The 13641-nt window shown below is 44.0% G+C and overlaps 1 protein-coding gene across 1 annotated transcript in view; it reads left to right on the top strand.

The window, feature by feature from the left end:
- The window catches only part of LOC124777924 (dehydrogenase/reductase SDR family member 11-like), a 70026-nt gene that overhangs the window by 18120 nt on the left and 38265 nt on the right, over positions 1-13641 (top strand). The window contains exon 2 of the mRNA XM_047253476.1: positions 8021-8183. Coding sequence (XP_047109432.1) covers positions 8021-8183 — 163 coding nt within the window. The remainder of the gene's footprint in view (positions 1-8020; positions 8184-13641) is intronic.

Below are 13641 nucleotides of genomic sequence, written 5' to 3'. Positions count from 1 at the left end.
AATCCGATCTGATCTTCCCCGAGGTCGGCTTCTGCCAGTTTTTCCATTCGTCTATAAGGAATTCGCGTTTGTATTTTGCAGCCGCGATTTATTAAACTGATAGTTCGGTAATTTTCACATCTGTCAACACCTGCTTTCTTTGTGGTTGGAATTATTATATTCTTCTTGAAGTCTGAGGGTATTTCTCGTGTCTCATACATCTTGCTCACCAGATGGTAGAGTTTTGTCAGGGCTTGCTCTCCCACGGCTATCAATAGTTCTAATGGAATGTTGTCTACTCCTGGGGCCCTCTTTCGACTTCGGTATTTCAGTGCTCTGTCAAACTCTTCACACAGTATCAGATCTCCCATTTCATCTACATCTTCATCCTCTCCCATTTCCATAATATTGTCCCCAAATACATAGCCCTTGTATAGACCCTCTATATACTCCTTCCACCTTTCTGCTTTCCCTTCTTTGCTTAGAACTGGGTTTCCATCTGAGCTCTCGATATTCATACAAGTGGTTATTTTTTCCCCAAAGGTCTCTTTAGTTTTCCTGTTGGCAGTATCTATCTTACCCCTAGTGATATATGCCTCTACATCCTTACATTTGTCCTTTAGCCATCGCTGCTTAGCCAATTTGCACTTCCTGATTTTTTGAGACGTTTATATTCCTTTTTGCCTGCTTCATTTACCGCATTTTTATATGTTCTCCTTTCATTTGTTAAATTCAGTATCTGTTCTGTTACTCAAGGATTTCTACTAGTCCTCGTCTTTTTACCTACTTGATCCTCTGGTGCCTTCACTATTTCATCTCTCAAAGCTACCCTATCTTCTTCTACTGTATTTATTTCCCCCACTCTTGTCAATCGTTCCCTAATGGTCTCCCTGAAACTCTCTACAACCTCTGGTTCTGTCAGTTTATCCAGGTCCCATCTCCTTAAATTCCCACCTTTTTGCAGTTTCTTCCATTTTAATCTACAGTTCATAACCATTAGATTGTGTTCAGAGTCCACATCTGTTCCAGGAAATGTCTTACAATTTACAACCTGGTTCCTAAATCTCTGAGTTACCATTATATAATCTATCTGAAATCTTCCAGTATGTACAGGCCTCTGCCATGTGTACAACCTTTTTTCATCATTCTTGAACCAAGTGTTAGCTATGATTAATTCTACCAGGCGGCTTCCTCTTTCATTCCTTACCCCCATTCCATATTCACCTACTACTTTTGTGACGTCCCCTCTCCACTTTTTGTTGTCGCTGTTGGTGTTGAGCCGCTACTGCTACAGCTCGGTCGGTGGAATGGAGACGCAACGCGCAGTGATGGTTGTCCCCGTCGGATAACGTGGAACAGCACCTGAAAATATCTAAAGGAAATTGTTCCTCGCGTAATGTATGAAAGTCCGTTTGCGAGTCCGCACAGTCTTCTGCTGATTTTAATTGTCTGTTATGGTTATATGATTATTTGCTACGCCCGGTTAGTTAGTTATTGCAGTATTGAGTGAATCATTCATCACCGGCGTCGTTTCACACCACTGAAGGGAGGAAAAATTCATTTGCGGTTCAGTATCAGTAGTTGTTGTTACGTTGCTAGGCAGAACTGTTCACTACGGCACGACGTAAATCCAGAGATAATCTACAATGCTATCTTGCTTTCATGCGTAGTGATATTATTTCGGCAAAACACTCCTTTCAACGCTCAATGTTCATCAAGTCACTCTTTCAGTTAAAATGTTCACCGTTAATTAATTTTGATCATCAACTGTCACACCACTTCAGTTAATGATGGAGCCAACACGTGAGATTTCCATTACTGACGAACAATTTTATTGTTCCTTCTTAGCACTTAGTTTATAATCATCACACCACACCACACGCACACAGATGGATCAGATCAATTACGATTCTTTTCAGTTCGGTGATCGTGACAATTACAACTTTTACAATCAGCATATTTGTATTATCTTCGTGTGGTCGTATTAATGTTTCGTACTCCAGGCTAATCAGGATTTGCAGTCTTTGATACTATGTCCATTTTCGTTGTAACTGTTCACTTTGACGAAGGTTGAGTGCAACAATAATATATCTAATAATTAAAGTTCATTAACTCATCGTACACTATCAGAATATCACTTCAGTTCAAGTTCTCAAGTCAGAATAACTGAGAACAAAGTCCGCGCATCTCTATTACACAATATTGCTTTTTTTTTCTAAAAGAAACAATCTCGTAGCGTTCCGTTTGTGGTACTATAGCAAACGGTGCTCTCTCTCGACTTGATAGCAAGCAAGCTAGCAAGCGACTAACTTTTCCATGATCGAGCATTGTAGACGCATTGAATTTCCTTTTCGCCGCGTTTGCAACTCTCTTTGACAATAAATGTTATTTCTGACCAACATATTACTTTGGACTTAACTTTCGTCGTACTGATTCGCAGTTATTACTAAGATGTATGATAGCTAATTAAAAATAACCTTTCTTTCTTTCTAGCTTTATATCATGATATACTCAGTAATTATCGAAACTGGTGTTCATCAAAGCTTTAAGGTGTTATATTATTGTCACAGTTGTCGTACCTGTCAGGATAACACTGTTCCCTACTTTAAATTATCATGACATTCTAATTTGGATTTTCAGGCTTCTTGGGGTGTTACAGTTTTCTTCTCTTACTTTTCCTACTGTCGAATTCTAGTCACCCATGACTATTAAATTTTCGTCTCCCTTCAGTAGCTGAATAATTTATTTTACCTTATTATACATTTCATCAATCTCTTCGTCATCTGGGGAGCTAGCTGGCATATAAATTTGTACTACTGTGGTATGCGTGAGCTTCGTATCTGTCTCGGCCACAATAATGCGTTCACTACGCTGTTTGTAGTAGCTTACTCGCACTCCTATTTTGTAATCATTATTAAACCTACTCCGGCACTACCCCTATTTGATTTTGTATTTATAGCCCAGTATTCACCTGACCGGAAGTTTTGTTCCTCCTGCCACCGAACTTCACTAATTCCCACTATATCTAACTTCAACCTATTAATTTCCCATTTTAAATTTTCTAACCTACCTGCCCGATTAAGGGGTCTGACATTCCACGTTCCGATCGGAGAACGTCAGTTTTCTTTTTCCTGATAACGACGTCCTCCTGAGTAGCCCCCGCCCGGAGATCGCAATGGGGGACTATTTTACCTCCGGAATATTTTTCACAAGAGGACGCCATCATCATTTAACCATACAGTGAAGCTGGATGCCCTCGGGAAAAATTACAGCTGTAGTTTCTTCTTGCTTTCAGTCGTTCGCAGTACCAGCACAGTAAGGCCATTTTGGTTAGTGTTACAAGGCCAGATCAGTCAATCATCCAGACTGTTGCCCCTGCAACTACTGAAAAGGCTGCTGCCCCTCTTCAGGAACCACACGTTTGTCTGGCCTCTCTACAGATTCCCCTCCGTTGTGGTTGCACCTACGGTACGGCTATCTGTATCGTTGAGGCACGCAGGTCTCCCCACCAGCGGCAAGATCCATGGTTCATGGGGGGAAGGCATGACTAGGGCCCCCTATTTATCCAGTCTTAGGCAGGAAGTGCGCATGCGTGGAGGCGCCAAATTCGATGGCCAATAGCGACGATATCAGCCGATAGCTGGTTTTTTTTACTCTGATTGAAAGATGATTTCTTTAAAAAATATTCATTGGATTTAAATAAACCCGACATGGAAGAGGATGAGGTACTGATAAGGGAATATGCAAAGACCGAATTCTTCAGTTTGAAAATTGTATTCAAAATAAAGTTTCTCCTTCACAAAATCTAATGTGGAACATTTAACATTAACTTTCGAAATGTGGTGCTACAGAAGAATGGGTAGATCACATAACTAATGAGGAGGTATCGAATAGAATTGGGGAGAAGAGGAGTTTGTGGCACAACTTTACAAGAGGATGGATCGGTTGGTAGGACGTGTTCTGAGGCGTCAAGGTATCACCAATTTAGCTTTGGAGGGCAGCGTGGAGGGTAAAAATCGTAGAGGGAGACCAAGAGATGAATACACTAAGCAGATTCAGAAGGATGTAGGTTGCAGTAGGTACTGGGAGATGAAGAAGCTTGCACAGGATAGAGTAGCGTGGAGAGCTGCATCAAACCAGTCTCAGGACTGAAGACCACAACAACAACAACAAACGTTTTACAACAGACCACGTCACTCTATCGCTAATAGTCTTTAAGTTATAAGTTTTTCAAATGATTGCGGACACATTGTATACTTCCGGCACTGGTTGCACTCAGAACCGCGATGGGTGCAAAAAGAAGTCCACAATATCGACTCGACGTGCACCTGCCAACAGCCGAGAGGGCAACTGCGGAGGCCATCCTTATGAAACAATAGCGCCAACACTCCCAAAGCTCTGGGTGTAAACATGTCTTGTGTAAACAATCCCACTTATCTTGGGCTAGCTTTATCCGAGTAATATCTTTCTCAAACATTTTTTTTAAAATTTCTCTTCCATTCTTGGTTGTCTGCAGCGATGTGCTGGATATTTCAGTGTACAGAAGCGTTCTGTCTTTTGAAAGGTTTTATACACGATAGCGTTCAGTGATGGTTACTGTCGAAATCTGCTTTGCAACTAAACTAGACTGTAAATACATATATTTTCTATACGCAGTCCACAGTCCTCTTCACTATTCGTAAATGTGGCACTTGTCAGTGAAGTGTTGGTAAAATAAATTTACAAGTGTGAAGTCCCATATTCTTTAACGAAATTTGAGAGTGAGCCAAATCCCTGCATTTTTCGACAAGTGAAAATTACGAAACAAAGAGGGTCATTCTAAAAGGAAAGGACGTTCTGAGCCAAAGCCCAGCATTTTTCGACAAGTGAAAATTCCGAAACAAAGAGGGTCATTCTAAAAGGAAAGGACGTTCTGACCTGAAAAGCCTCGCATTTCGTTCTACCCCCTCCCCTCCCCCCCTCGTGTATAGCAGTGGCGTCAGGATCACAGTAACAGGTGCCAGGAACGGTCGTTCGCTGTTTATTTGTACGATCCTAACATTTGTTACCAAATTTACGATCCGGCATAGTGTAAGGTTCGTGGAGTAATACTGTTTCTGAATGCAAAAAGAAGTCCACAATATCGAAATGCTTAGGCAGGTAACAGAAGTTTATAGAAACATGATGAAAGAAGCCTCAGTTCGAAAATGTTGTCTCATGTTTAATGGACGACGAACGACTACTCATGATGTGGAACGATCAGGCTGACTCTTAGTTGCGAGTGATGAACTCAAAAGTAGAACTGATGAAAAAATTCAACACCATTGGCGTTTCACTGCCTGATGGATTGAGCTTGTGCGTTCCTGCAATTTCACTACCAGTTCTTTATGAAATTTGTAGAATTGTGACAAGTGGTTTCCTTTTGACAAACGAACGTCACAACAGCGGATTGGAGCTGCAGTTGGCTTTCTCACTCTGTACGACAAGGATGGCTAGGATGTTTTGAGTCATATTGTTGACGAGATCTAGGTTTCGCATGAAAGTTTAGAAACTGTGCGCCAATCAACCGACTGGCGCCATTGACTATCCCCAACAAAAGAAGAAAAAGCCAAACACATTTTGAGCATGAAACAGGTTATGGCCAGAGTGTTTTGGGATCGAAAGGGCGTTCTGCTCATTGTCTTTATGCCTGGAAGAGATACAATGAATAACGACTGCGCCGCTCCGTTCGAAAGAAAATAATGGTTCAAATGGCTTGAGATCATCAGTAGCCTATAATTTAGAACCACTTAAACCTAACTAACCTAAGGATATCACACACAACCATGCCCGAGGCAGGATTCGAACCTGCGACCGTAGCGGTCGCTCGGTTCCAGACTCTAGCGCCTAGAACCGCACGGCCACTCCGGACGGCCGTTCGAAAGACACGGCGTGGATTGTTGTCTAGGGGAATTTCTACTTCATCAGATATTGTATTGTACTGCATGTTAACCGGGGACCTAGAAACGATGGAGAGGCTCCGTCCCTGCCGCAGCCGCAGTGCTCCACAACCACACGACGACTACCGCAGTCCACTTCACCCTTCCGCCGCCCCACACCGAACCCAGGGTTATTGTGCGGTTTGGCCCCTGGTGGACCCCCCAGGGAACGTCTCACACCAGACGAGTGTAAAATGGTTCAAATGGCTCTGAGCACTATGCGACTTAACTTCTGAGGTCATCAGTCACCTAGAACTTACATCTAATTAAACCTAACTAACCTAAGGACATCACACACATCCATGCCCGAGGCAGGATTCGAACCTGCGACCGTAGCTGTTGCTCGGTTCCAGACTGTAGCGCCTAGAACCGCAAGGCCACTCCGGCCGGCCAGACGAGTGTAACCTTTACGTTTGCGTGGTAGAGTAATGGTGGTGTACGCGTACGTGGAGAGCTTGTTTGCGCAGCAATCGCCGACACAGTGTAACAGAGGCGGAATAAGGGGAAACAGCCCGCATTCACCGAGACAGATGGAAAACCGCCTAAAAACCATCAGCCGGGCCGATTCGTGCCGGGGACCAGGCGCTCCTTCCCGCCCGGAATCATCACACATTACTAGCCGGCATTCTGTCGCATTGGCAAAGAATCTGCTTGGCGACTTAAGTGGAAAGTTTATCCTGACTTTGTCCATCTTTCCTCAAAATTGAAGGATTTTTTGGGCGGAAAGCACTATGGGAATGACAACAGTCTAAAAGAGGACGGTACTGACTGGCATACGAACGTGGCAGAGCTGAGTATGTGGAAGGCTTATGGAGTACCAAGACAAAAATTTAAATTTGAAAGGGAATTACGTAGATTGTTTGACAGTTGCTAAGGAACAACTAATACTTGCATATGGAACAACTGCCAACTGCTAGGGAACAACTGGCAAGTGCTATGGAACACCCAACCTATGATAGTAAAAGGAGATCTAGAGGACTGGAGTTGTTCACAGCAGCGAAGCCTGTGCGCGAATACCAGTACGTATCCGACATTTCATGACGTACGATGTTTGTCTAAGGTTGTTGTGGAACCTATTAGTGCGACATTCCGTTTGCTGCGGCAACACGTGTGCAAGACATCATTTGAGTGTTTGCGATCGTGGACGAGTAGTCTGGTGAGTTACTACTACAGCCACAGTAATGAATGTGTCCAAAAGTGTCATCTCACGATTAGAAAAGATCGTTGAAGATGGAAATGCTATGCGAAATTCATGCCGTCGGTCGTAGATGGGCCACCCCCTCCTAGGCATATCACTGCAGACCTTGCAACCGTCATCAGTGGTGGCGAGAAAGAGTTCGTTGGTGTACGGAACATGCTGGTTGGGGTCAGCAAAAGTGATCAAGTGTGATGTTTTTCCGACGAACCGCGCTTCGCTGTGACAAGTGATTCTGATCACCAGTTAGCGTGGAGAGAGTGGGGAGTACGCTTCATACCACAGAATGTTCATGAACGCCACTGCTATTACCTAGGCGTTATGGTGTGGGTAGGCACTAGGCGCAAATGGCCAAATACCGCTGCTTGTCTTTGGGTGAGGTACCGTTACAGCACAGCGATATTACAGGGAGGTTATTCTGGATTCTGTCCGTCTGTTTATGGGTGCGCGTGGTCTCAGTTTTCTATTTGTGGAGACAATGCCTGCCTACAAAGGACCGCTAAGATGTGGAACACACTGGTAAGTGAAGACTGAACGTGAGGAATGGCATGCGTGCTCCATGAACCTAAACCTATAGACTATAGAGCATGCCTATGATTCTCGACAGACGTGTTTCTCAACAAATACCCCCTCCCCGAACAGCTCCTCATCAGATTGGTAGGAAATCCGCAGAAAACCTAAATCTAGTTGGCCATATGAATATTTGAACTGCTGTCTGCCGGGATGCATGTCTTAACCACTGCTCTGCCATGCTGTAATCGAGATGTAAACTGCGTCTACGAACGTATTTTCGTTGTAATGTTGCATGTGCTCAGTTTCACAATTTTGAACCCTTTATTGAGTATAACATTTTGTAATAGTAACAGCAATTATGTTTTTCTTTCCCTAGGAATGGCAACTGAATGATTTCACCGGGCAGTTGCATCCATTATACGGAGATGTCAGTGACGAGGAAAGCATACTTTCTGTGTTCAAATGGATTACTGATACCTTGGGAGGCGTCGACATTCTCGTCAACTGCGCGGGATTGTGTCGCAATTGCAGCTTGATCTGTGAGTGACGAATATTCTCTGTTAGTGTACGAAGTAGATACACGAGTACAAATCAATCTGTGTTTTGGATAACTTAGCAACTAAAAAGTTGTTTGATATTGATGTAGAAATCGTAGAACGTTAAGGTTATATCATGCTGAAACATGTGTGAGTATAAGAAGTAAGAACTCAATAACAGGAACGTTGTTAAAAATGAGATATTGTTAAAACCAACAAGCAAGTCGGAATAGCTGAGCTCACAATACGTTTTAGTCTGATGAAATCTTCGCTTGAGTTACCAGTATGATAAGCATCTTTCTCTGCAAGAGATACACTGAAGAGCCAAAGAAACTGGTACACCTACCCAATATCGTGCAGGGCCCCCTCAAGCACGCAGAAGTGACGCAACACGACGTGGCACGGACTCGATTGATGGAGGGGATTGACGCAATGAATCCTGCAGGGCTGTCCATCAATCCATAAGAGTAGGAGAGGGTGGAGATCCCTTCTGAACAGCACGTTTCTAGGCATCCCAGATATGCTCAATAAGGTTCATGTCTGGGGAGTTTGGCGACCAGCGGAAGTGTTTAAACTCAGAAGAGTGTTCCTCGAGCTACTCTGTAGCAATTCTGGACATGTGGGATGTCGCATTGTCCTTCTGTAATTCCCCAAGTCCATCGGAATGCACGATGGACATGAATGGATGCAAGTGATCAGTCAGGATGCTTACGTACGCGTCACTTGTCAGAGTCGTATCTAGACTATCAGAGGCCCCATACCACTCTAACTGCACACACTTCACGCCATTACAGAGCCTTCACCAGCTTGAACAGTCCCCTGCTGACATGCAGGGTCCGTAGATTCAAGAGGTTTCCTCTATATCCGTACGCGTCCATCCGCTCGATATAATTTGAAACGAGGCTCGTCCGACCAGGAAACGTGTTTCCGGTCGTCAGCAGTCTAATATCGGTGTTGACGGGTCCATGCGAGGCGTAAAGCTTTGTGTTGTGCAGTCATCAACAATAAACAAGTGTGCCCTCGGCTCGGAAACCCCATATCAATGATGTTCGTTGAATGGTTCGCATGGTGACACTTCTTGATGGCCCAGCATTGAAATCCGCAACAGTTTGTGGAAGGGTTGCATTTCTGTCACGTTGAACGATTCTCTTCAGTCGTCGTTGGTCCTGTTCTTGCAGGATCTTTTTGCGGCCGCAGCGATGTCGCAGATTTGATGTTTCACCGAATTCCTGATATTCACGGTACACTCGTGAAATGGCCGTACTGGAAGTTCAAACTCTCTTAAATCTTGATAACCTGCCATTGCACCGGCATAAAACGATCTAATAACTGGGGCAGACACTTGTCTTGCATAGGTGTTGCCGACCGCAGCGCCGTATTCTACCTGTTTACATATCTCTGTTCGTAAATACCAGTTTCTTTGGCGCTTCAATGTATTAGAAGCGAGCGGAGAAGAAAGTTGGGAGATTCGATGTTACTGATACAAAAGGAGTTATCTCCATGCAAACTTTGGTACGCCCCTAATCTGCAGTATGTGACATCCCAACATAAACTGTACGTTCTGGCGTTACAGATAACTATAAACAGTCCCACTGCCTCCATCAGCCATTCCATCTGAAGATTTATCAGAAAGTCGTAGGGAATTCCGGTCATAAGTGAAGTCAATGAACAGTCTCTCGTGGATCCGTCTTCTTTGAAACAGAAGACAGCAGACAGAAAACACAAAATTTAAATTCCGTATTTACAAACGTTCTCACGCAAAAGGATAGTGTCTTACCAAAGTTAGACTGTGGCACAGACTCATAAAAGAGTGATATCGGTTTAAGAACCACGGTTTTGTAAAACAATGGGAAGTATTAGGTTGACACATCGTAACGTTTTACCATAAGTTTAATAAACACAGCACATATAATAATTATGAAAAATCCGCCTCGATTGTACAAACTACCTGGTGTTTACCTAGGTTTCAGAATGGGTAACCATGCCTTCTTCAGAACAAATATAAAACAGCTTGCCTAAATAGGCATAGTCAAAGGCTAAAATCAACACCTACAGGGGCAAGACCCCATAAAAAATTATTACGAATACACGGTACATATGTACCAAGTCAATAATATTACTTATCCCAACCCTGTGTATGCTGCCTCGCCACAGCCAACGTACGATGGTTACAGCATGTGACTTTAGTCGATAATGATATATTCTCCTTCACTATTTACAGCAATTTCCAAACACTGGGTTACTTTGGTCATAGCATGTGACCATCGTACGTTGGCAGGGGCGAGGTAGCATACACGGGGTTGGGATAAGTAGTATTATTGACTTGGTACATATGTACCGTGTATTTGTAATAATTTTTTATGGGGTCTTTCCGCTGTAGGTGCTGATTTTAGCATTTGACTATGCCTATTTAGGCAAGCTGTTTTATATTTGTTCTGAAGAAGGCGTGGTTACCCACGATGAAACCTAGGTAAACGCCAGGTAGTTTGTGTAATCGAGGCGGATTTTTCATAATTATTTCGATACTTACGATTGCTGACGCGCTGCAATGCTGGAAGTACTTACAACACATATGCATGACTGAGACTGTAGTCGACAATGATATATTCTCCTTCACTATTTACAGCAATTTCCAAACACTGGGGCTACTTTTGGATTTTGCGACTGTAAAATGATGTGGTTTTGAGGCGAAGAACTCGTCAAACCATGTTCGGAGCGCATTTTCGTCCGGTAAGGAAGTTCCTTGAAGGTTGTTAGAGATCGAAACAGATGAAATTGCAGAATGCGGGCGGCCGTTATGGTGGAGTAGCATCACTTCACGCAATCTTCCTGGTCGTTGTTCTTGGACTCTGCCTGCAATACGTCTCAGTTGTTGACGGTAAATGACACCAGTGATGGTTATATCATGGGGAAGAAATTAGTACTACACCACACCGTCACTGTTCCACCACATGCACAACATTATCGTTGGTGGATACGTGCAGGTGTTTCTGCGGGGAGTTGCTTTGTTTGAACTCAAACATTCCTTTCTTTTCCTCATCTTAGAATAAAGACACTATTTCTCGTCACCAGAAATTATAGGGGATAGGAATGCTCGGTGTTGTTGACGAGCCAATTGATGACGATGGTCATCAGCCTTTTTTGTGATTTTGGCTTAGAGTGAATCGCCTGATTTCTGAACCTTGCCCGCTGCATACAAATATCGCACGATGGTAGAATGGTCACAGTTCATAACATTTGCCAGTCCACGAGTACACTGACGGGTATCATTGTGAATTGATGCGTTTAAACACTCTTTACGAAACCCCCAAAGCCTTCCACTGATGTCAAAAAAATACTCCTCGCAACGAGAGAACCATTCTCTTGTGGCGCTTTGTCAAATGACATTATCACCACACACTGAGCAACGTTTCTGGCTGCCTCCGCTGCAGTCATTCCTCTAATGAACTCAAACAGACGAATATGTCGGAAATGTTCCGACTGCTCCACTTGGTACTCCATTTTCTAACGTCCACAGTCCCACTCACTATCTTCAGATGATGAAATGATAATATGCAAACTCGAATAAAAAATAACGGTTGATAAAGTCCATAGCAACCCAAATACTGATATACAGAACAAAAACGCTATGAACTTATGCACGAATCTAAAACTTAAAGCGAACAAGGCACCAGGCTCTGCCGCAATTCCAGTTAGAGGTTACACTGAGTACACCACGTAATTGACTCCTTTCCTAGCTCATATTCATGGACAGTCGTTCGCGCAGTGAACAGTTCCGTTTGACTGGAAAATAGCGCAGTTCACTCCTTTTCCGCAAAAATGGTACACTACTGGCCATTAAAATTGCTACACCAATAAGAAATGCACATGATAAATGGGTATTCATTGGACAAATATATTATACTAGAACTGACATGTGATAACATTTTCACGCAATTTGGGTGCATAGATCCTGAGAAATCAGTACCCAGAACAACCACCTCTCGCCGTAATAACGGCCTTGTTACGACTGGGCATTGAGTCAAATAGAGCTTGGATGGCGTGTACATGTACAGCGGCCCATGCAGCTTCAACACAATACCACAGTCCATCTAGAGTACTGACTGCCGTAATGTGACGAGCCAGTTCCTCGGCCACAATTGACCAGACGTTTTCAATTGGTGAGAGATCTGGAGAATGTGCTGGCCAGGGCAAAAGTCGAACTTTTTTGTATCCAGAAAGGCCCGTACAGGACCTGCAACATGCGGTCGTGCATTATCCTGCTGAAATGAAGGGTTTCGCAGGGATCGAATGAAGGGTAGTGCCACGGGTCGTAACACAATGACGTTTTGCCATTCGTGCACCCAGGTTCGTCGTTGAGTACACCATCGCAGGCGCTCCTGCCTGTGATGCAGCGTCAAGGGTAACTGCAGCCATGGTCTCCGAGCTGATAGTCCATGCTGCTGTAAACAAACTGTTCGTGCAGATGGTTGTTGTCTTGCAAACGTCCCCATCTGTTGACTCAGGGATCGAGACGTGGCTGGACGATCCATCACAGCCATGCTGATAAGATGCTTGTCATGTCGACTGCTAGTGATACGAGGCCGTTGGGATCCAGCACGGTGTTCCGTATTACCCTCCTTGAACCCAACGATTCCACATTCTGCTAACAATCACTGGATCTCGACCAACGCGAGCAGCAATGTCGCGATACCATAAACCGCAATCGCGATAGGCTACAATCCGACCTTTATCAAAGTCGGAAACGTGATGGTACGCATTTCTCCTGCTTACACGAGGCATCACAACAACGTTTCACCAGGCAACGCCGGTCAATTGCTGTTTGCGTATGAGAAATCGGTTGGGAACTTTCCTCACGTCAGCAAGTTGCAGGTGTCGCCACCGGCGCCAACCTTGTGTGAATGCTCTGAAAAGCTAATCATTTGCATATCACAGCATCTTCTTCCTGTCGGTTAAATTTCGCGTCTGCAGCACGTCATCTTCGTGGTGTAGCAATGTCCAGTAGTTTAGTAGATTGGATGCACAGAATTATAGACGAAATATCGCTAACTTCCGACTGTTGCCGAATCGTACGGCACATGATAAGCTAAAAAAAATAGTAAGCTACCAGAGGACTAAAAGTTTCTCTGTAAGACTCCGCAGAGATTTATAAATAAAAAACCACTCGTTTGAAAGGGAGCATGCACTATATCTTGTAAACAAAGAAGGCAACAGGTAGGCAGCTGTGTGTTCCTAGATTTTCTAAAGCAGCTCGACACTGTACCACTCTTAGCCGAGAGTAGAGTGTCAAGGAGAGAAACGGAACACAGAACACTTCAACAGTATTCAAGGTCACTGGCGACCTGTGACGCCTGTCACTCCTGGGGAGGGGAAGGAGGAGGGAGAGAAGAGGCTGGGCAGGGGAGGAGAGCCAGTCGTGTTATAAGACATCATCCTTGCGTCTACCAATAGCTTATGGGCC

The sequence above is a fragment of the Schistocerca piceifrons genome, chromosome 2 (genome assembly GCF_021461385.2).
Source record: "Schistocerca piceifrons isolate TAMUIC-IGC-003096 chromosome 2, iqSchPice1.1, whole genome shotgun sequence".
Taxonomy (NCBI): domain Eukaryota; kingdom Metazoa; phylum Arthropoda; class Insecta; order Orthoptera; family Acrididae; genus Schistocerca; species Schistocerca piceifrons.
Note: the sequence above shows the minus strand (reverse complement) of the source record. Positions and strands in the feature narration are given on the sequence as shown.